At 34.7% G+C, this 25,786-nt stretch overlaps 2 protein-coding genes across 7 annotated transcripts in view; one reads left to right on the forward strand and one right to left on the reverse strand.

The window, feature by feature from the left end:
- The window catches only part of LOC115235191, a 97,087-nt gene extending 76,767 nt beyond the window's left edge, over nt 1-20,320 (reverse strand). For 2 of the 3 annotated variants that reach the window (XM_029806809.1, XM_029806808.1), the window contains exons 1-2: nt 20,167-20,320; nt 19,694-19,786 (exon numbers count right to left, since the gene is read on the reverse strand). In XM_029806809.1, the coding sequence (XP_029662669.1) occupies nt 19,694-19,786; nt 20,167-20,193 (120 nt within the window). In that variant the 5' untranslated portion in view covers nt 20,194-20,320. Of the gene's footprint in view, nt 1-17,490; nt 19,346-19,693 lie in introns of those variants that run through there. The other variant, XR_003883991.1, reaches the window with a different exon arrangement.
- LOC115235185 (tyrosine-protein phosphatase non-receptor type 13-like) overlaps nt 1-25,786 on the forward strand; it is a 50,482-nt gene that overhangs the window by 15,867 nt on the left and 8,829 nt on the right. For all 4 annotated transcript variants that reach the window (XM_029806796.1, XM_029806797.1, XM_029806798.1 and 1 more), the window contains exons 3-5: nt 4,309-4,542; nt 5,054-5,523; nt 24,284-24,477. In XM_029806796.1, coding sequence (XP_029662656.1) covers nt 4,309-4,542; nt 5,054-5,523; nt 24,284-24,477 — 898 coding nt within the window. The remainder of the gene's footprint in view (nt 1-4,308; nt 4,543-5,053; nt 5,524-24,283; nt 24,478-25,786) is intronic.

Below are 25,786 nucleotides of genomic sequence, written 5' to 3' on the forward strand. Positions count from 1 at the left end.
AAGTCGAACATAGCCAAATTATATATATATATATATATATATATATATATATATATATAAATTCACGAGATAGCTTTTTTAAATACCCACGAGAGTCGTTAAGAGAACGCTCGATCTCGGTCACTAACTCTTGAACAAAGTAAAGCGAATAAAAAATTTCTACAAAAAAATTAGAATAGCGTAAAATTATCGCGCAAGATCGATTAAAATTGATTGCAAATCGATCGGTGAGTTGCTGTCGCGCGAGATCGTTTTCCTGATTATTCCTTCGAGGATTATGAAGCGGTATCGCTGTGTAAACCGCGAGTAGTTATATTTAGTCGCGAATGGAATTATTTGCAAAGTGATAAAGCTCTCTGGAAGCACGTGCTAATTAAATTTAGGGAGAAGACGAGATGTGTCGGTAGGAGGGCTTTCGAGAGATGGGATAAGCGCGAAATTCGGCTCCGGAATCCTTCATGTATCGACATAAAGTCGAATATGTTGTGTACTGGCGCCAGCGGGCTAACAATAAGCCACGTAAGACGATTAACCAATAACAAGATTGTCGTGAAAACATAATGCTATGCCGGTAATATATATATATCTCTCTCTTTGCTCCTGTTTATCTAACCAGCTAACCGGAGGTAAGCCACACAGTCAACAATAGCCGAGAGAAATTAATCCGAAGGTGAATTATGTCCGACGCTGTGATAACGGTAATATATGACGGTGATAAATCGACAGAAAATGAGTCGATCCACGCGCACGCCACATAAGCACAACTTACTTTATTTTTTAATCAAAAAGTTCATTATTTTCAAGTTTTTTCATAATTTCTTGATGCGAGAATAAGTCCTGAATAAATCTCTTTTAGATTTTACTAAATTAAATATTCTTAAGAAATACTTAATAACTCGAAAAATATCGTTGAACATTACAAAAGATGCGATAATAAAATACTGGTCTACGAATTAATTTTGTTAGCGATTATAAATATCATTGTAGTTGAATCGATTATATAGGAGCAGTATATATTTAATATATATATATATATATCTCTTTGCTCCTGTTTATCTAACCAGCTAACCGGAGGTAAGCCACACAGTCAACAATAGCCGAGAGAAATTAATCCGAAGGTGAATTATGTCCGACGCTGTGATAACGGTAATATATGACGGTGATAAATCGACAGAAAATGAGTCGATCCACGCGCACGCCGTTCTGTTATTAAATTTAATAATTATTTGCGTCTCGTAATTATGTCCGTCATAATAACGGGCTGGGTAAGGAGAAACCAAGACCAAGCGATCATCTTACTATAACCGTTTGGCCGCGCAATATACCATCTAAAAACTATTAGTGAATCCGTCAAGGACAGGTGCTTCGTTAATTTAACTTTAATGAGTTCTCCCGAATTCCCTACTATCTTCCGTTCACTCTCGTGATATTTAATTTAATAGCTGCATTTATCTGCATCTTTTAATTAATCTTTTACACCATGTTGTGTCCGGCTTAATGCATAATATACGATAAAAAATTATTGTGCTATAAATATAATTTATTATACATATAATAGTTTATATATTTTATATATAAAATAATTCGTATAATATTATGTGTTGATGGATATACTTATACGAGTGTTAAATGTATTTAAACATTTTCTACCTAAACATTATCGTGTTTAAGCTTTATTCAGTCTCTGACAATTGAATTAAATAGAGGGAGATTGTATTTTTAAAGTAATAATAACGCGTTTAAATTAAAGTAAAAGTCTGGAAACTTAGAGTGCGGAAACAGTTTTGCATCTTGCAGCGATGCACAAAACAGGGAACCCTGTCGCGTTAGCATCTTCTTAGCGCATAGTTCTCTCTCGCAGCCACTGCAAGAGCAACCTTATACAATGGAGCAACGGCGCCTCCGGTAGTAACAAGTTGCCGGCCGCGAGATAATTTAAAGTACCTCTAAGGTCGGCCAGTCGTTGAACTAGGGCGGCTTCCATTAAACCCTCGTTTACACGGGAACGGCGTGGAGCCGGGAGGGATAAGGGCACACGCGGGTTAAAAGAGCAGCCGGGAGATATATTAAAAGACGTCCCGCGCGCGCTTCCTGATCTCATTTGCGTAAGTGCTGTTGTCTAAACCTGGCAATGACAACGCCAGAAATATGCGGAAGCGGATTTGCTCTCCGGTTTGCTATTTATTTACTTCAGCTTAATAATATTATAATGCTTTTCAACTGTGTACATTGTCAACAAGTTAGCTATTTATTTAATTTTTTCTATGGTTGTATAAAAATCTTGTATGAGCTAATCTTGCACTTTATCGCTATTATATTATACTTAAAATTTATTTCAATAATATAACTTAAAATTATTATAAAATCTTCTATGTTATTATTTATTCAATCTTAAAATAGTGATATTAATAAATAAATAGAATTTTAATTCATTATATTACAAATCCGCAACAAAAGATTGAGATAAATTGGGATTAAGGAAAGATCAAACAGCATCACGAGTTTATATATTAATACGTGAGATATTTTTCTAATTACATTGTTTTAATATTACATATTACATTAATCTTGCATTTCTCATCGCGTCTGTAGCTATCAAAAGTTATATTATGAGACTGTCATTTTCATATGATTGCATTATGATCGGAAACCGGATAGAATTTTTAGACGTTATACCAAGAGGTATCCACGACGCGAGGGTCAAAGTAAGTAGAGAGATCGGTGAAAGGTCAGATGCTCTGCGCGCTTGTGCGCTTATGCATACCACGAAGATTTGCGCAGGCAGGCAAGCAGGCAGGCATTCGCCTATCCACCGGGCGTGAAAGCGGGCTCTGTAGCGGATGATGTCACGTACGAATTATTAGTAAAGTTTCCTATACCGTTCCTAGTACGTGCGTTGTCACGTAGAATATTTTACGAGACACACGCAAACACGATTGTCGAGTAAATACGTGAAGTTTCCACATGCCGTGACATTATGACGATTATGTCATGCTTTCCAATTCATTTTTCACCAATCTTAAAATGATGTAACAACAAAGAATATAAATAGAAAAGATTATATTTCATTAATTTTTATTATTGTAAATAAAGAAAGTCCGAAAGAAAACAAAGATTACATGCAGAATTATGATTTTTCTAATAAAATAACGGGAATAATTTTTTTTAATGACTACTATATTGAGAGATAATATTTAATATAATACTTTAATATCGTAAGAAAAAGAACAGCTTTAATCGAGGATCTATAAATAAGCCAAGAAAGCCAAAGCTTAGGGCCTCGTATTATATAACAAGTTTTTTCATTAAAAGATATATATAAAATATGTGAAAATAATTTATTCTTTTTAATTTAACTTGTCTCTTTAAAAAAATTATTACTTATCATTCTCTTAAAATTTGCTATCATTATATATCATATTATTTAAAATAATTGTACTCTATGAAGTAAAAAATCTATATCTGCCTACGATATTTATAGTGAAAACATGTGCATGCTTATTCTATTCACAATTTGCGCGCACGGAAAACAACACGAATGTGTTGCGAACATCATTCGCGTGGCATTATTTCAATTCCAACACGCTCGATTTCACCTTGCTCGAATGTGACGTATGTCACCTAGCATGCAAACGTGCCGTAACGATGGAATTTTTTTCTTTGCATCAAAAATCTCATATATCGTTTACAAATTTTTTCTATTTTATTTTTGCATTTACCTTCGTTCGCGTCGACGTTATAAGCGTAACGTATGACACGCCGGTTGAACAAACGTAATCCATCGCATTTACACGCGCGTTACGTTTTATGCAGTTCGTTGCATATGCGAGAATTAGCGAAACTACACGAAATGATCATTCGCAAATCCGCCGAGGATGTGACACGAAATAACGAGAAATAGTGTAAAGCGCGGATTATGTAAATTACCGTAATGTATTTTTTCTACGAAGTTTGACGCTTTTTGACGGCAACTTATTATGCGAAATGCTGCCGCCTACATTGCAAACTTATTTCCTCCTCGACGCTTTCATCTTTCCAACTTCCTTCATAATTTTAACGGAGGGAGAAACAGACTCGAGTTACACAAACAATCTACGGTGTAATACACATCCAAATAATATTTCCGAAGAAAGTTCATTTCACAGAACGAATTACACATCTTGTACTATTTAATCTTTGAATTTACTGCGCGCCATCCGATCTGTACATACATATAAATAATTCATTGTCAATGATTCTTTCGTGATTTATTTTCGTTACATCTAGATATATATAGATTGTTTTATTTAACTATCTATTTTCTTACAGATATAAATTTTGCGGATCGCTGCCAAATCATCTGGACGATAAGGATGTGCTAGATGATGATCAGCGAGATAATAATAACATCATGTCCGATACTATCAGCGGAAACTTTGGCGGTACGTTGCCGCACAAGAAACGCTCGTTAGGAGTGCATTTCTCGGACAGCGGACCGACCGGTACTTTGGATCTCGTTAAACATCGATCGCAAGATTCCTTCGACGAGAACGATCCCTGGAGGTATGTAATAATAAGAGTACCATAAAAACTATTCGTCTCACATTACGACGATGTCAGAAAAATATGCGGTGTGTTTTAGACATATCAAATATATAACTCTCTCTCTTCTTTTTGTTAGAATTAATTATACTTAATAAATTCTTGAAATTTATCGTCTTTCACTTACACGCGATTTCGAGATTTCATCGCGAAATTGTCGAAGAGCGACACAGACGGAGGCATAGCAATTTGGAGAATTCCGAGAACGTCCCATCAAATTTCAATCTACGTGAATCGATCGATCGATCGCGCATACTCTGGGGTCGAGCGAGAATCTCTGAAGAGTTTTCACTTCGAACTTGTCGTACCTTTCGCTCTCGTGGCGTGCACTCTCTTCTCGCGTTTTAAAGTTCGGGAAAATGATTCTCAAGTCGATTCTCGCCTCAAAATGAATTCGGCTTTCGGCGAACACGAACTCGTGAATCTCTTCCCGATGGAAAATCAACAGCGAGTGATCTACGTCTGGTTTCAGATATCAGCAGAGCGATCTCGATCTGGTGCGATGCCGTCACGGAAACTTTGATTCGGTCAAGAGAAATCGCAGCGCCGACACGGTGCTCGTCGATTCCGGCAGGAAGTACGGTCGCAGCGTAGCCTTGGAGGATAGGTGTCACCGTAATTCGGACCTCGACTTAGTCGGCACGCTGCCGAAACGCAAGCAAGACGCTCAAAACAGCAGCGGCAGGAGCCTCGAGTCGAACTCGTCCTCGCAGCCGTGTATGGTAAACGCCATCAATAACGACGATCGGCTGATGAAGATAGTACACAAACCTGACTGCGAGTTACTCAAGCATCGCCAACAGTTTGGCAAATGCGTCGATCTAAAACTGAGCAAATTGACGAGCGGCGAACCGCAGGATCAAGGATACGCGTCTGAACGATCACCCGAGGACGAGCATCCACCGTCGTTGCCAGGGCAACCGTTTCCAAGTGTTACACCCGGTAAGTAATAATATATATTTCTTTATTTGTCACTTTTCTCTCCCATATAGGTATATCTACGTATGTATATTTATGTAAATATATCTTCATTACTGCAAAAATATGAGCTTTATTAGATACTTTCTTATTCGATTTTTTTTTGCGTTTCATACAATGTAAATTAAAACGTGAGTGTTTGTCCCATGAAGAAATCAGCGTTATCGGACTATGTAATTAATGAATAATTAATATTTATCCGCTCGTAATCAACTTATTGTTAGCGAGCGATATTCATTGCAACGAATACTTTACGTCCAGTCGTGTGAGATATTCTCACGAAGAAGCGAATAATTCGGAAAGAAATCAGCGAAAAGATTGATACGTGCGAGGATTCGAGGATGCGAGCGCGCTTATATGATGTTGACGTAATAGGATTATGAAAGATATATCGGCGTATGGATTATGCACGTGCAAAACTTTGCCGTTTCACTCTCTGGCAACGCTTTCGTAAATATTATTTTACCGAAGATAGATACACCTGTACTCCTACGTTCGCAAGATCTATCGCAAAAATTTTTCGAAGGTCGAAACTTTTTTTCTCCGAGACAAATACATGGCTGAGTGGCCTCGATACGCGCGGTAACGAGCGGCTGATAAAGATGAATGGCTCGGCGATGATAGGTGAATGAAAATCGTGCTCACCATGCAAATGATCGACTAGCGCGGGCAAAGCATTTTTATACATCTCTCAATTTTCCTCTTCAGGTTTTCTCATTAATTTATTCCTTCGCATACTTTGATCATGATTATTAGATAACGTGAATATATTATAACGATCGAAATCTCTCTTAGTTCACGTGATTATTTACTCCCAAATTTACATAAAAAGGAAGCTTGTAACGAATATCGGCCGAGTGTCTTAATCTTTTCATCTATGATATTAAATTTGTTTAAAATTTTGCATAACAAATTATATGATGTAGAAAAAAATATATGTTATTGATTACAACGCATGACGGTTTTTTTGACGTGTCTTATAATACTTAATGATAGAGAGAGAATGTTTTGTAATTTGAAATACTTTAACAAACCAGTTTGTTTTGAAATACCTTGTTAATACATGACTAGACCAATCAAGCCCTCTTCATAAATTTCATTTGTCGCGCAAACTCCTGAGAGAGTAATAATTTTCATTAACGTTTATAACATCAGAACTGCGATTGACTGTAATCTTCCACGTCTTGACTGGCAAAAAGATAAAGAATTGTATCATTACAACTCAGCCATAATTTAAGTGAAATTTTTTTACGATTAATTAAAATTCTTGTAAAATTGCACCAAACCTTCGAAGAAATCTCTGCCAAATTCAAATAAATCTACATAATTTTACATATAACATATGTTGAAAATGGCATCTGAATAAGTCATCCGTGTTTGAAAAATTGCTTTCTATGAGCTTTGGAATGAATAATGCGTCATTTACTTTCGGCGCCTGCTGATTTCCAGACAATTTGATCAATAGCCCGTCCGTTGTAGACTTTACATAAACGTGTCTATATCGTAGCGCGTGAAATCTACATATTTTCAATTTCAATCTCATGCATTTGGAAGGAGCCGCTCACTATAGAAGCGACGTTGTTGACGAATCCACGGAATTATTTCCGTGCGTTACTTCCCCCGTTTTCCTTGTCGCGCTAATCAAAAAAAAAAAAATCCGAGTTACTGATAAATGTAAATTCTTATTAATACTAATAGGATAATAATACTTTTTAACTTGTAATTAATTTTTAAAATAATTTTGAGGAAGTAAATTCTCTTATATTTGCTTTAATACATGAATAGTATGAGCATTATATTTTATATATCAATTGTGCCGTGTATTTTTATTAAAAAATTTAACATGCAAATATAATATGACATTTTATATTTAGCATTCCTACGGTTTTTTCATGTAGCATTCTATTTTTTCAGTTAACTTATTTACGCGTCAATATTGTACGTTGCCAAAAAGGCGACAAAAACAATTTTTATTTCATAACAAAAAATCTATAGGATTCTCTCTCTCTCTCTTTTTTTTCTCTGAAGAGATTAAATCGAAACACTAGAAAATATCGTACAAATTCGTGCAAGCGATGAAAAATCCCAGTTTTTGACGAAAAAATTCAATTTATTCCATTGAATATGCCTGGATGACACGCTAACACGCGTCCTTAGTACATTAATGGCACGATTTAACAACACATCGTTGTTCATTGGGCTTGACGGGCAAATTTCGCAGCATAGTTGTTATTATCCTTCCACCCACCACTACCCTTACTCCCACGCACCACTCTTGCGTATGTATTCTGCCTGAACAGCGGTTCTCTCAGGGATCGAAGTGAAGGGTATGAAAAGTAGTACTTTAGCTCGTAAAAAAGCACTTTTCACTCGGCGCATTTCATAATCGTAAACCGCAAGTACCTCATGCATAATCTTTCAAGCTTACTATTAATAGAGATAACGTTACGACGATATGGTCGCGCGAGAAACTTTTCATCCCGTGCGACCAATTTTTCCGAATTGCGTGAAAAAGCAACATCGATGCGGCTTTTTCGCTGTAGATAATTTCACGATCACAATTCGAGTAATTTACGCGACTATTGGCGAAGGCTTAATGGTTATTTACTATGACTTCACAAACGAATTCGGGATCAACCGAAGGATCGCGTGTCGCAAGTTGATGAGGAGATTTTTCCGGAATCGTCGGGCGTTTTCGCACGTTCCGGATATATACGGCGAATGGCGGTGATACAACCCAGTTTGAGAGACCCTGACCCAGAATATACGCGATCCTTTGTGAACAAGTACGGCCGCGTTTGCTTTGTGCGGACTGGTATTTGCGGCGGGATCCAGCCTAGCTTCGAAATTATGAGGTAATGCTGTAATATATCGTTCGTATGCATAGCATGTCCCGAGAGTATTAAAAATCGATACGCGATAATTAAAAGTACGGATAAAGTATGCCGCAGAGTTTTCGAAACGCCCTATTAACTCCTGGTCTATTAATCGAAAATCGACATTTAATGAAATGTTTTATTTTTATTTTATACAGACAAAATACACTATATGTAAAAAGCGAACATGTATTTTATAAGATTATAACCGTTCATCTCTCATTTCTTGCGTAAAATAACATCTCTTGCGTAAAATAAGGATGTTTAATGTTTGCGTATAATACGCAAATTTCACCACAATAATCATTACTTGGATGAATAAAGCAAACTTGCAAAAGTAATAAACAACCATCTACTATTACGATCCTCGTTATAAAGGAACATCCGATCCATTTACTCTTCATCGAGTTAACATTTCCATGACGAGCAAAGCGAACTTGCCAAATCAATAAACAGCCACATCAGGCATTACGAACCTTGTTATGCAGTTTCCATGTTTCGCGGTGCAGATTGTTTATCCTCATCATTGTGTCGCTACAGAACTTCGCACTCGAGCGGGAAATATTCCGTTCACGTAGTGGCCGGAGACTTGATTCAGGATTCTCTTCCTGATATGAATACGGGTGTCTATGACAGAATATTAGTTAAACTCCAGACAGATGATAGCGATTCGAATCTTCACAAGCTATCCGTGCCTCTGGTATCTCTTCATATATATATTCAAATCAATTCAAATCACATATGTGACATTATTGCTATAGCTATTATTTTCTTAATTTCCAATACGCTTTTTCCAATCTTACATCTGGCAAGGCTTTAATCATTATTATAGTTTTTCTTTTAATATAATTTCAGAACTTAATTACAGTTCTCTTATTTTAGTTCTATATTTTCTATACATATTTTGACTGTAAGCATATCGCTGCAGTTTACCGAAAGGAATCAGCGAAGCGTTTCGCTCCCCTTTGTGTATCATTGAAATTAATGAGAAAGCTTCGGTTTCATTGTAACGAATATAATCGAAATGAATAGAGGCTGTCGTAGAGATAAAGCCGTTGTCGGTAAGATTGGCAGTAAATCTCGATGTGGATCGACGATAACGATGAACGTTATGAACTATCTGCATGCATATCTAATTCCTCAACTATTAGATTCTATTCCGAGATCCGTTCATAATACAAAAGCTATTCGATATCTTACGGAAGAATCGATTCTAGATTAATTCAAGGATATGCCAATAAAATTAATATCGGGACATCTCTTATACGGCGGAAACTGCATAATCAGAAATTGTTTTCATCGCGGAATTTATCGAAATGTCCGACGTCATTGAGTAAGTGGCTTTCAACCCTGGTGCTTCAGATTCGTGAAAAAAAGGGATTCGTCTTTCTTCGCCGCCGCCGCGAATGTCGAACCCATTCAATTTGCAGACGATCTCACTCGCCCACTTTGGTACCGCCTTCTTTCGCTGACATTGTAAGTTTTCTAAGTCAAGAATGCGCTATTGATCGCGTGCGGCCGTTGTACGACTGCTCTCGCCTTACAGCGAACTAGGTCACTTCGACGTACGTTCCATGCGTCTCACCTATTGACCCATTTGTCCAGACGCGTTGTCGGCGAAGGACAGAGGGAGGTTTGATAGGGTAGCTATGTTGTTTGGCAGTTTCGGCATGTGTCCTCGCGCGTGAAGAACGCTAGGTTGGCGCCGCTGGAATCGCGACGGGTTAATTCCGATACTCCCGACACAATGTTGCACCGATGGCCAACTGACCGCGATACGAAGGCCGAGGGATATCTCTCTTAATTTGAAACGATATGTGTGTGTGTGTGTATGTATCTAGTGTGATTTTATCCGTTAAAAGAGAGAAAGTATCAGAAACTATCTCAGCATTCTTCTAAGATTTTATTTTTTATTTACAGATGTTGAACACACACACATAATTATATGTTATATAATTATATTTAAGTTATATTTAAAGTATATATCTTATATATATATAAGTGATTATATTTATATCAATTATATTTAAAAAGAGTACAGTAAAAAAATTATCCCTTATATATGCATAAAATATAACAGGGTTATTCTATATATATTATATAAAGCATGATTAGAGAGATTGATCATTCATGATTAGAAAGAAATACATATTCAGTAATTTTATAATTTATATACTTATCCTTTATTTATTGTTAATGTAAAAGAACAAATCGTAATTGTTCGATTGTGACTGACAGGATATTTTAATATGAATCATATTTATTGTTTATTCAAAGATTATTTCCGTATTTCGAAAAATTTATCTCCCTCCATGTTTTCCTTTGTAACACAAAAGAGGCTCAAATAATATTTTACGATCGTCGACTATTCACAGAATATTGAAAATTTCCAAAATGAAAATAGAATCGAATGATTGCACCGTACTGAAATTTATTTTGCAGCTCGTTTAAATTCGCCAAAATATTATGACGTCGAGGCGCATGAGATCGCTATAGTTGCTATCGATTTTTTTGATGACGTTGTGAAACGAAGTGGAAAACAAAAGGGAAAGTAAAACGAGCGGTGTATGATGTGTCATAACACACCCTCGTTACATCAAAGTAACGCATCAGAATAGTTCAAAAATTATTATTTTCCGGATAGATATACGTTTAATATTTTTTTTGTAACATTAATTTTTTTATGCTGTTCTATATTTTTTTTTTTACTTCTATTTTATTTTATGTATTATTACCTATATATTATGCATTATTATCTATGATAATGTACGTACGTATATAATTTTTTTAAACACGAAATGTAGTTCGCTTTAAGAGATACAAGAGAACATCGATTCCACAATATAATTTAAACGTTCGGTTTAAATGATTTTTCCTGGAGTCAATTTTTTACATACCAAACTTGTAACCGTACATCAGGAGGAATGCTGCAAATAAATTATATCATATAAAATATTGCCGCAAAAAATCTGCAGCTTCTGTGTACAAAAGCTGTAATTCCTACATTGCGGAGCAAATGACCCTAGAAAATAAAATCGTAAGAAAACATTTTCGCACAAAAATTTATGATAAAAACTTTTGACTCATTTGATCGCAATACATTTAAAAGAGAAGTTAGAATTTCACGTTCTTGCAACTTTTGCACATTATGCCTGTATGTTACTAATTAGTGTAATAATTTCACCGATAAAAACTAAAAAAAGCCGTAATCCGTTGAATGCTAATAAGAGTAGGAAGAAAAACGGCTCGCGCTTTCCAAGGAATGGATAAACGATGTTCATCTCATGATTTTCTCTCGCTTTCGTTTATTCACAGAGATCTATGGCGAAAAGGTAACTTTTTTATTTCCAACCATGCTCGTGTATGGTTAAAAGCAACTCTGAATGAAAATCGCGTTTACGTAATAATCCGCATACAATTCATTAACATGTAAAAATTCAGTTAATTATTTTTCAACATGATTTAAAATTGTTTGCTAAAGAAAGTGCCTAAAGCGACGGGCATCACATCGTGCTCTAATATTCTACATTTGCACATGTGCAAAGAGAACGGTGTATATCCATTAGAATAAAAGAATTGGAATTAGAATGAAGGAAAAGCGAGATGGTCGTCAAGAGGATCCAACTTTTCTTTTGTATTGGTCTCACACGCGGTTTGCGAAACGAACAACTGGAAAAGGCCGGAACTTAATTCCCGAGCCGACTCCATCCCTCGGCACGAAGGTAATTTCCGATCAACGACCCCTGCTTCGTTCCTGCGCGTGGCGGAGGTCGTATAATTCGTCAGGAAATTCGCCGCCGACTCGGGGTACGTCGCGTGGCGTGGTACGTAGTCGGCCCCGTAACATGCCGCAGCATGAATAATTTCACCAACCGATTGCCTAGCTAATGCCCTCACCGGATCGTATCGCCGGATGCGCTGCACGGCAGGGAAATTTCGGTTCTTCGACAGGGTTGGCGTGCGCGAACCGGCCGCCGAATAATTCCCGACAGGTTGTTATTATGCGAGGGTAGTACCAGGGCCGGCTATAAGGATTAAACGGTCGGCCAACGCGAGATGCATTGATTAATCGATATATAACAACGATTGCGTATATTTTACGTAAAGTAAGTGGCAGGTTATTTAAAGATAAAGCATACGTGAAAATTCGTTTGTACACGTGTAAAAGAGATTCCACGATCTCTTTTGTTATACACTCTATATATTTATATAAATTACTAGAAGAAGATTTAAAAATTGGTTGAGAAACAAGGATTTGTGCTGTAAATAAAATTCTCTCTTTTAGAATTTCTTATCACTTAAACTTGGCAATTTTTGCTAATCAAGTACCTTCCATTTTTCACCTGAACTTATAAGTTTTTTGGTTACAATTAAAAAATGTATCTTGGGAATCTTAAAATTCACGCAAATCATACTTGCATATCTCATCTCATTTGTATACGAAATGAGGAACAGGTGCTTTTTAGTTCCTTTTGCAAACACAAGAACGGTCGACACGAAGCCGACCCTGAGCAATACGCCGACGAAATAGCTGCGGACATCCGGGGTTCCAGGTACGGCCGCCTTCCTGCCCCCCCTACCTCCTATCGAGTAATTCGTAGTTGGATTGATAGCAATCGCGTTATCGCAGTTTAATGCCCTCTCGTATTGCATTAGTGTCAAGTTGCTTATGCGCGCGAAATATTTCACCCTTTGAGGTTGTCGTTGTGATCGTGATCCTGCGCAATCGCGTGCCGTGGATTTTCCCATTCTAAGAATCAATAATGAACGCTAAAAACATGCGCAATAAATATACTTCGTCTCTAATGCGCATTCCGATTTATTGCTGTAATAGTTAATGCAGTTAGTTAATTCAATCAAAAGAAAGAGAAAGAAAGAAAGCCGTTTTCCACGAGTCGTTTAACCGGCTTTTCTTCTTAATCCTTCATCCTTGATCATTTCCCGATTTCCTCCGCATTATCAATACGCTTCCGCTAAACGAAGCGGAACTCTTTGAAATGAGAACTTCTAACTGAAAACTGTCAGAAACAAAGAGTCCCAATTTCTTTTTCAAAGAATATTACAGCATCTCTTGATGTTCTTTTATCCGCAAATTTTAACAAATAATGATCGATGAGACAAAAAAATTTTTACGAAGTACAATCAATTTATCTAACAATGACACACTTATAATCAATTTTTCATACGTTTAGATATGCAATTATTTAAAAGCTAATTCCCTAAAATAAATGTCTATTTCAAGTTAATCAATAATCTGTCTTTACAGAAATTATCGGAATAGAATTTGCCCCAAATTACCCAGCTAAATCCACTCTTTTCTCTATTTTCAATATATCATTATAGTTTAAGGACCGGCGAGTATACAAGCTCCCACGAAAGTTTATCGTTACCACGAACTTTTAACTCTTTCTCGTCGCCGCCTTTTGATGCGGTTTAATAAAACGCGTCATTAATCACGAAGTACGATAACGGAAAGCGTGTGTTAACAGCGCACCGCTACCGAGAGCAGGTCAATGGAACACTCAACCGGATTTCCGATCGGCGGACGGGTTTCCAGATTTAGCCGCACGTTCTCAACCCTTTTGGATAATTTATAGGCGAACTGATGGCGATCGCGTTATCGCGGTTTAATACTCCACTCCCCGTTACCGTTATATATGTATATATTTCGCTGCGTTATCGCATTTTTATATTCCCTATAAAAGATCATAATAATTTCTTTTTCCTAGACAAGTTACGATGATTTGTAATCAGGTCGTTCTGATATTTTATAATGGCGCACTTCACGCGATATCCGCCCTTAAAAATTTACGTGACATGCTACATCACATCAGAACACGAATAAATTGAAGCGCGTTACTGGGTAGCATTAATTGTGAATAGCAAACTTTATTCCCCCGGCAGTCATGTTCCTGTCATCAAATAATAATGGACTGTCGTTACGCGAGAATTGAATTTTTGTGTCGTTTGCAAAGTTTAACTTTAGATACATAAATCGGGGATGCCCTGTTTAATATATTCAATTCATAGCACGTTGACACTGCGCTTATTCAGACTTAACGCTGTATATACATATCATCTTCTATACAATTCGTCTCGCTTATATAGAAAAGCCCTCGGAGCTTTAATAACAGTCTCTTGTTCTATTCGGCGACATATCGATCGGATGAAATTACGTCGGTGATATCCGGCCGTTGTGCAGATCTTTGGTTTTTTATTACATCTTTTTTTTCTAAAAAAAAATGTCCTGGAACGCGAACGGCAGCAGGAACGCAATGCAAAGAATAATAAAAAGTGTTTAACGGTTTATCCAAGGAAAAAAAATGATATCTTGGTTTCATCCCTGAAAGATTGATAATTTTCCTTGATTTTCCGCGACAGAGAGAGAAGACGGACGGACTTCTCGATTCACGTGGTGCGATAGCGTAATCATTCACTGCCGAGATTTATATCACGGTAACATATACGTAATGTCACGCATCACTTGTAATATTAATGCTATGCGATAAATCATATGGTAGCGGCAATTTGGGACAAATGACGCGAATTATTCAGAGAACATCTATTATATCGCCGACATGTACATCTAATTTCTATCCTTTATCATTTGCGATATTACAATGCAATTGTTGCATGCAAGAGATTATTACGCTAAACAATTAGTGTAAATAGATAGCAAACCTTCTTCATTAAATTTTGAGTACGTTAAATTTTAATAGAGCATTAATTCAGAAACTTGTTACAAAGATATCTAATTGAAGAATTCTCAAGGATATTCTTGTTAAAAGATAATTCTTTTCAGATCCTATAATATGCTGCAGATGTTCCGTGATTTATTTAATATTTACGATTGCCGTTCTGATAAATGGCGAAATGTCTCTACGATGATGCACAAGTGCGACAGGGGATCGTGTAACAAATGATGCATGATGTATCTTGCGACCATGCGTGACGTGAACTGAAAACTCGTTTCTTTCCTCCTCTCGTTACGAAGAACAAAGTATCTCTTGGACGCGTATAAATCCCGTTCTATGCGATCGTAAAATTCAAATCGCGCATCACAGTCGCAGATGCAACTGCTATTGACGTGCAGTTTAAAAAGAAATGATTGTAGGTTATCGTGCATTATGATCTGGAATTTTTTTTTTGTAGGGCATAAATGTCATACATAAAAGTCCTTTTGACACATAAACATACGCATACAAGCTTCAATTTGCTTTCCGCAAAACCAAAGTGTATCAAAAGTAATTAAATTTTATATTACTAATGTAATTTTTATATCTTGTGTATATCAAGCTGTAAAACCTTATATAATTGATCATTTTGAAAACATCATGTTTATTGCAAGTTTTTTTAAAACTGAAATTTACTTTTATTGACATTACTTTGATACATTTTTCAAGAAATCAAAGCCGATAAAAATGAGCGCTGATAGCGATAAATTCAACGATAACACTCTTGCTTCAGTGAAAAAAATTATATATACATACATATGTATATGTATATAAATATTCCTCATCTCACAAACCTAAAATTGATTAATTAGGATATTTGAGGAAAGAAAAAGAATTTGTTCGATTTCAGTTTGCTTTAGCCATAGACTAAAATTATTTAATTCGTTGATTACTCGATAAAGCTTAATTACTGCTGAGAAAATTGTTTTAATTCTATCATGGCGGAAATATAATCCAATTCTAATAATCTAGACCTCGATCAGCTTCATTGCGCCCATTCTGCTTCAATTCGAAACAAAGTGATCCTTGACAATTATCGCCGGCGCGAACAGATAGTAAAAAAGTGAAATCGTTCACGATATCGAAAGACAGGATTGATAATTGGCGCAAGCCATTGAAGCTAGCCATTGTGATGATTGTACAGTTAATATGAGTCACCGGAAATTATTCCGAGCCATCCGAGCCGAAAGTGTAAAAAACGATTTGACAAAGTATTTCATAAAATGTTTATTACCGCATCAAAACTATTATTTAATATATAATATATTTATCTTTATTAAAAAATACTTATTAAATATGTGTCTTATATTATTTTTTAATGTATAAATTTAAATAAATTTTGATTATTTAATATAAATCTAATATGAAATATTTTTATGCGAATGTCTATATTAATCTTATTATGCGCATTGCTTAAATTTTTTCGGTTGAAATGTCATATCTCTCTGGCAAATTTATCTCTCTTCTAATATTTTCTTTCTATAATTATCAATAAACATTCTTGGCTGCTAATTAGCTACATAAACCAACCATAAGTAATCTAATCCAGTGTCATGCGATCGACGATGACTTAAGATTTAATCGACATCCGCCGCCGCGCAGCAATCACATTGATATCGTATCTCAAACAGCTAATAATCGAGCGCCTTCTTCTGCGAAGATATTTACAACGAAGAAACAGTTATCGTTGCTTAATTTAATCGCAGCATAAACATATTCGTAACTCCATTCGGCACCGCAACAAGACGCTTTATTAACAAGACTTCAACTTTCAAAACTTCCAAGGATAAATTACGCGCACGATATCGTAATTCATATTAATGCTCTCAATATTATAACGCGCGAGAAACTTGACCGGGAGATCGTCGAGGTGTAATTTAATAAAAATAAATTGGCCATGATTTATTCTGATTCATAAATGTACGTATACTTTGGAATTTATTCAGGAAAATTAAATGCGCGCCAACCACGTATTCTCGAATCGTAAATTTTATAGAGATATGTATTTTTAGTCCATTGAACTCCGATTGTTTTCAGACAAGATTACATATATATGTAATCGTTGGAATTCTTGGTAAGTCGAACAATCTCTCAGCGCGAATTACTCTCCCACATGTACGTACGTACGTTAATTAAATTTGCCTTTTAAGGAGAATTTAGAAGCAAATCTCGAGGGAAAGTAACGTTTCATCCTTATATAAATATCTTTTTATATACTTATTTGGCATGATTAATTTATATTTTATAATTAGAATATTAAATTTGACAATATCTCTGCTTTTTAAGAGAAAAAAAGAGAGAGCGAAGCAATTATTAAATAACTTACTTACAAAAATGATACAAGAAAAGTAGCATGTGAATCAATTAGTGATAAGACTGAATTCGCGGCATGTAGTCGACGATAACAGTAACCGCGACGGTAAATTGAATGTAGGAGTCGGAGATAATGGTCTCGTCTTTATCGGGGGTATCTTACAGCTGCGGCCGGTAGTACACGGAAAAGTAATGGCCCAGATACCTCCCTTCCAAATAGTTGAGATATCGGTCTGTCAGAAATTCTGGAACTGAAATTGCATTCCGCCGCTCCCTTTGCTGGTTATCTTCCGTTTTCTCGCAGGATTACTTAATCTTTGTAACTTGAAGTTCGTACCGCGCTTTATGCATCACGTCAATATCATACAAACAGGTAGATTATATATATATAATCAAAACTAAAATTACTAAAATAAAAATTTATATCCTTTTTGTCTTATCAAGCAAAAGAAAAACTTTCATGTTTTAAATTTCGCAGAATTTACATGAGAATTTTAGTTATGGATAAAATATTTATACGATACAGATATATAAATCAGCCATAAAAATAACTAAATTCTTTCTCAACAGAAGCATTTAACGAGATGTTTAATTATTAAATTATACGAAATTGTAAAATTACATAACCGTGAATAATTAGTGAGAGCGCGTTTTCGAAATCTCGCAACGACCGTGTTACGAACTAAGGACGTTAAAATTGACATAACGAATCTGTTTAAAACGTCGCTCGTTAAGTGCGTATTTGTTCGGCGCGCTAATGACATTAGAGTTCTTGCCTAGGAGTGCACCATTAGACGGTGCATTTTTCGCCGATGAAAAGCTGCAACCTCGGATTATCCGCGATGACTTTCGTCATGAAAAAAAAATAAGAGAAAGAGAGAAAAGAAGAACGGCGGGAGAAAGAGAGAAAATATATCACCGACAATCTGCAACTAACGAAGCCGGCATTAAAGACCGGTATAACCGAACTACTGAAACTCTCGCGTACTTCTATCAGTGTTCATCTCGTTTGCACACTCCATCGCGCTCTTTGAAGGCTCTATATTACGGCCGACATTGGCCGTCGCTTTTCACGATTTTAATTACACTTTGGTACAAATATTAAGAGATCGTCAGCGAACTCCCGAGTATCGAATGAAAGAGCCCCGAGAGATATAGAACTCATTTTGTACTCTTTCTATTAGATATAGTGTTTCAATCATTGGACGCATCTTTCGCACAATATAAAGTGTTAAAAATTTTGATATCTGTATTTGTTCAATTAGATTTTAGATAAAAAGAACATCCGAATATTCCATTCATCCCATTTAAAACACGCGATCGATATGAAGCAGAATTCTCCCACACATCTGAAGCCTTCTTTAGACGTCAAATTATTAGGAGCGCTCTCTCCGAACTGGGGTAATTTACCATTACGTGATTCGGAGAGAATCATCCATGCGGCATTAAAAGCGATTCCATTATCGACTCGAAGGAACGCGGGATTATGGTTTCAAAGAGCGGCGGCTTCCGTTGGCCGATAATCCTCGCGAACGTAATGGCGAATATACTTCAGTGGTGAGCTTGTTAGATCCATAAATATCGGTATCTTCATTGCAAACCGCAGGCGGCATCCCGCTATCTCGTAATGGATTCCATAACGGACGTTGCACACGTGCTGGGCCAGCCGTGTCGTTCGTACGTAAACCCCGAAGCGGCAACATCCTTCCTATCTCTCCTCTCTTTTTACGAGTACTTCCGTTACAATTCGCTGACTAAACGCGAACGTATATTAATTAAATGCCCGCCCCGCGAGTAATTGATTGTTTTCTTAATCGAATCGTTTTTACTGCGCGCTGTCTCAGATTTAGAGTGACACCAAGTCTATAAACACACGTAAAATCGAACTAGCTGTTCGAGAGATATTCATGCGACTTATATAAAACGATATCGTGCGCTTGCGTCATTCATTCCCAATTACATGTCATTACACATACGTAAAATAAAAAATGCGAGAAAGTATATGACAAAATAATAAGCAAATATTTAATGGAATAATTATAATTTATGAAAAAAACTATGTTTTCAAAGATTTAAAAAAGTATATTATATATAAAAATCTTTTTTTTTTTCTTATTTAATTCTTATTTAATTCTTATTTAAATCCAATTAAACGGAAATAAATGTGCACGATGAATAAATAATATAATAAATAAAATAAATTACACTCACTACAAGATTGCTCTGCCGTTGCCCGAAGCTTCCTAGACTTCCTCCTCTTAGATTGTCAGGATTCATTACACCTACAGAGTTCGTTGCACTCATCTGGAAATATGGTTACAGTTCATTACAGTTCATTACTGTTCATTATACGGCACGATAAGAACAGACGCGCGACACTTTGCACGGCACTTCCGGATTCGGACGCGCGACATTTCGTGTACGTCATTATCAAACTAATTAAGACGCAACGAATTATTCGCGACACAATGAATACGGACGCGCGACACTTTGCGCGGCACTCCCGCAAATTCCACGATCGCGAACTAATATTCCCTTTTGTATGAGGATTGTACTTCGTGACAACGAGTCAAGATATCACAATAACTTTGAGTAAGGCAAAAATTTGACATCATTCACGAAAATATGGTTAATTATGATACGCTTACGAATCGCTAATTATAATAAATGTAGGAAATAATCACGTTTCTCGAAGAATAATCCGACGACATAGCATTCCGAATGTCGCCGTACAAATGGTAACAAGTGATCGAATATATCAACAATAACACGCAGTGTTATTATATATGTAGCACGCCGTGAAGGTTCTATATCTTCGTATGACAACAAATGTATCATTACCTACCTTTATATTACAACTAGTTTGTTTATGTCTTTTGTTTGTCTCTTGAAATACTTAACATTTTATAATATCAATTCATATCGAATCTTCTGTATTTTGTGTCAAATTAAATTCGATATTATAAGATATCGTCGCAAATAAAATCTAAGATTTATTATAAGAATAAAATTTATTTTATTTTGATCATGAAACTATTTATTAGTACTATTATTCTTATTATACTCTTATTAAAGTAATTTATTGTCACTTAATTTATATATTAGTGATAATTTAGTATATTATCACTTTACACTTTATTAAATTTTTATTTTTTAAAAAGATAATTTTATTTAACGTTAAAGAAACAAGAATTTTTTTCTTGATTTTAAGATATTAATATATCTAATAAAATTTATAATTATTACCAAAAATGTAATAACTTATTTTCTTATTAAAATCATATAAATTCTAATTAATACGTAAAAATTTGTGTGTATGAAATTAAAATAAATAAATCATAATATTTATTATGCAACAAAGATAATCCTAATTTTTTTAATTTATATTTAATTCGATTTATTAATTCTATTTAAATATAGCAGTTAATCAACTAATTAAATTTTCACTAACGAATAATTATGAGTATATTATAGATTAACGTGTAATTAAAATCTATACATTTATAGATTTTATATAACTATAGACCATTTATTGAATACGTAAAAATTTGTGTGTATGAAATTAAAATAAATAAATCATATAATATTTATTATGCAACAAAGATAATCCTAATTTTTTTAATTTATATTTAATTCGATTTATTAATTCTATTTAAATATAGCAGTTAATCAACTAATTAAATTTTCACTAACGAATAATTATGAGTATATTATAGATTAACGTGTAATTAAAATCTATACATTTATAGATTTTATATAACTATAGACCATTTATTGAAATTTATTTAAAATGCAAAATACACACAGAATATATAGAAAGCGTGAAGTTATATAGAGTATAAAATGTTAAATATATTTCGAAACGGTAATAAATTAATTATCATTGATATTAAATTTATAATTAATAATATTTGGCCTTTGTTTTTTTCCTGCGTATAGCATGTTATTTTAACACGCAGCTGTCTTATCAAAAACAATTGATTTAGATAAATCTATTATTAATGATAAATCAATGTAACTGACCAGATTGATTAAATGCTATCAATTTATAATTAACTCTAAAAAAAAAAAAGTGTTTCTTAAGTTTATAAAGCACATAATTTTATGTACACAATCTATAGTTAAAAAAAAAATTTATTATTATAATTTAAAAGAAAATTTTCCGCAATCTTGCAGAAAATGCCCTTTAAACGAAGTAAAGTATGAAAACTTGGCATACTGACCAGAAATTATCGCTCTTTGGTTAGCAGTTTCCAAAGTGCAGTAGCCTTGTCAGCAATCATGATCTTAATTGTGATAGCAGTGTGGAACAATGTATAAAGTGACGCAGGAAGATCGTCATTCCCGTGAAATCGACCGTTCAATTTCACGAAACGTTTAGCAAACGATCGAGGAATCCATTGAACGTGGATCACTCTGTAATTCGAAGCGATTCCAACAATGACCGATTTCTCTTTCGAAAAGAGTGACACTGTGCGACTCCAGACAATAACGCGGCAAACGTAAATTACCCCTTTGCAAGGTGGCAAACGCGGGAGAGGTCCAGATTTGAATAGCCAGTAAAGTGAACAAAGTGAACAATATGTGCGATATGTCTGCTGAATCGAGTCAATATCCGGTGGAATGTAAGTTATTTTTAATTGGAAATCGCTTCACACACATTGAATTTTACATTTAAAAAGAAATTGGATTGCATAGCAAATCTTTTATGCTTTATATATACCATAAAAATAAAATTCTTATGAATATATATATATATATATATGTGTATATATATGTACATGTATACAATATTTATTTATCATACATATGATGTGCGAAGCGAAACATTCTTTTAATCAAAAACATCATTAATCTTATTTACAAATGTATTACCTTAATATTTATTAATACGTTGCAAACTTATAATGAATTGAGTTCTACTGCATTGGATTTGCTATAATTGTTTGTATCACTTTGATTGATACTAATTGTAAATGGCACAGCAGTTTGCTTGTGTGATATGGGTACTTCAGCTTTAAACGTCAACGCTACGCAAACAGCACGCGTGACACAGTTACATAAAATCAAAGTTCCAAAATCAAACAATCGTTTATGTCATCGTGCAAGTGTTGACAAACTACGAGAACTCAGTATTATGTACCAAAAACAAAAACACATTTTTTAAATACAATAATATTATTTAATTAAATCTATTAATTATCTTAAGTAACTAATTATTTAATTTTTTGAATCTGAATTTTTTTATCATTCCCTTATAATGTAATTATGTATTATGTTTTATTAACATGCTTGTTAATTGTAAAAGAGAATAAAATCTATTTTAATAATATTTTTGATATAAAGATGATTTTACATGCTAAAAATGGCAATTCTTTTTTTAGAATAAATGATATTAAAGAGCAAACTTTCAGCAAACTTTCCGAGAGGATTATTCATTAGCTACAAATTATATATATATATATAATTAATTATAATATAGCTACAAATGTACAACTAAAAATAAATTTAATAAATAAAGATATCCTGCAAGCATAGAGATAGTAAAAGTACATCTTTCAAATTAATATATTATAAGATTCTTAAATCGATCAGTGAAATTTTAACATAGTATATCTATGACATTTTTAATTCGTTACTCTATAATAATTTAACTCATAATTTAATTCAGCATTGTGCGCAGATGACCTCAAAGTATATATTAAAATGAGCAAAGTTCTTTCAACAAAGTACAGTGTTAATCATCGTCGAAAAATGACATATACACACATATACGCATGACTACGCGTGCGCAGATTTACGTATATTTTGGAAACATGTCCTCTGAGCGAGTGCCACGAAAATTATGACCAACAGAACGCATTCCGCGAAAGCTACTGCAGTGGTTGAAATATGCACGCAGTGCACCGCGATGCTGTATAGAATACCGCGACAGAAAGTAATTGTTTCTATTGTAGTTCTGCTAGCAGATATTAAACCATATCTCACTCCAATAGAAGCGATAAATTACATAATAACCTAGAGATACAATATTTCGAGAAATCTTGGATTAAATTAAACTTATTTTCTACCCCCCCGTATAATTACATAATCACACGATATACTTATGTCGTATATATACTTTGACATAGTTGCCATAGTTGACATAGTTGATTTATCTCTTATTTTAATCCGTTCTTGAAAATAAATTTTTTCTATAAACATATTATAATTAACAATAATAATAAATAAAAAATAAAATCATGAAATTCAGTTTTTATGAAGTTTCGCTTAATTTGCAACGCAATTTTAATTCTTGAAATGACCTGACATCGCGACGACAACTCCGAGTGCAAAGGATTAAACGATTATTTTAAAAGTAGAAGTAATGTTAAAGCAAAGTTTTACCGATATCAAATAAGCGTAGTGGACATATAGCCGCATAGTACTAATAACGACTGCTATTTCTCGACTGGCGGCCTCAACCTTGCTTATCCTCTCGCGACTCTCGCGAAGATTTGCATTGGATTAACATAATGCAACTACGCCCGCGGGCTTCGGCGAGAAGATAGACATTATCTCGCTTGTACTTGGCAGGTTGTCTCACGAAGGCAAAAGCAATAAAATAAATTTTTTCTATAAATTTGCAACGCAATTTTAATTCTTGAAATGACCTGACATCGCGACGACAACTCCGAGTGCAAAGGATTAAACGCGCGAGAGCTACGTAAAACAAATAAGCGAAATATTCTCACCGGGATGTGACGTTATTCAAAAGGAACATTCTCGCAAACATGATAAAAATGTTTAAATAACTTTCAGAGAGTACATTCCGGGTAACGCTGCAGAAGAGCAGTCGCGGTCTCGGTCTAAGTGTTTCCGGTGGCGGTACCGCGGGCCCTGTTCGGGTGAAAAGACTCTTTCCTCAGCAACCCGCCGCCCTGTCCAACAAGCTTCAAACCGGCGACATATTATTAGCTGCCAACGGGATTCCGCTAACCGGCCTCACCAATTACGTAAGTAATCAATTAACTACAATCAAAAGAATCAAAAATAAAATTCGTTATAGCGACCTAATTACGAATAAATTGAAGTTGATGAATGAGAATTTGCAGCTTGCGAATTATACATATAACGATGTTTTGTAAATTTAAGGGGAAAGAAGGTTACATCACCTTCAATATCTTTAATTTAAATACGTAGCAAAATATATTATAAATAATATCTAAATAATAAATATTCTAAACTATTTTTATATAAACATACAACAATATATAATTGAATGTTTCTAATTGAATTAAATATAATTAAAATAATCCTATTTTTTTATTAATATAAAAATCCACTTAAATTAACTTTTATAAAAAAAAAAATTGTGTTTATATGTTTTACCGATGTATCAAATGGTGTTCATATTGATAATTTTTATATGTTTTACCGATGTATCAAATGGTGTCTCATATTGATATTTATTTTAAAAGTAGAAGTAATGTTGAAGCAAAGTTTTATCGATATCAATTAAGCGTAGTGGACATATAGCCGCATAGTACTAATAACGACTGCTATTTCTCGACTGGCGGCCTCAACCTTGCTTATCCTCTCGCGACTCTCGCGAAGATTTGCATTGGATTAACATAATGCAACTACGCCCGCGGGCTTCGGCGAGAAGATAGACATTATCTCGCTTGTACTTGGCAGGTTGTCTCACGAAGGCAAAAGCAATACTGCCTCCTGCTCCCAGCACGCAACTGCGTATACTCGCGCCCTTCCGCCACTCTTAATTTCCGTGAGAAATGCATTGACTCCACTGCGGAGATGCTAAAACCTTGACTCTTAATTCCATTGCTCGGCTTTACTACCAGAGGATACCAGCCGGAAACAAGAGTTTTATCGCGATTACATTTAATTGCAATTGTTGCTGTGTTTTGTAAATAAAGTCGTACATTTGCTACTCATTAAACGTAAATTTGGTGAAAAGCCAAGAGAAAAAGTGTAAATTTGAATTTATTTTATAATAAAAGATAACTAATATATAAGAAGTAAAACTTTCTTTTTGAAATATGATAAAATTTCAGAATTTTTATATTTCTATGAATGTCATTTTTTTGTTAAGTCTTTTTAAATATCTATTTTAAATATTATTTATTTGTTTCCTGCATATCATCGAATTTCACTCCCGAAGGCCATCTTAATATAATTTTGTTTTCGTAAATCGTCTGCTCTCTCTCTCTCTCTCTCTCTCTCTCTCTCTCTCTCTCTCTATATATATATATATTGGATGATTGCATAAGTTCGTGCCCGATTTTCATAGATGGCATTAAGTTA

The sequence above is a fragment of the Formica exsecta genome, unplaced genomic scaffold, assembly GCF_003651465.1.
Source record: "Formica exsecta isolate Colony F162 unplaced genomic scaffold, ASM365146v1 scaffold211, whole genome shotgun sequence".
Lineage (NCBI taxonomy): Eukaryota > Metazoa > Arthropoda > Insecta > Hymenoptera > Formicidae > Formica > Formica exsecta.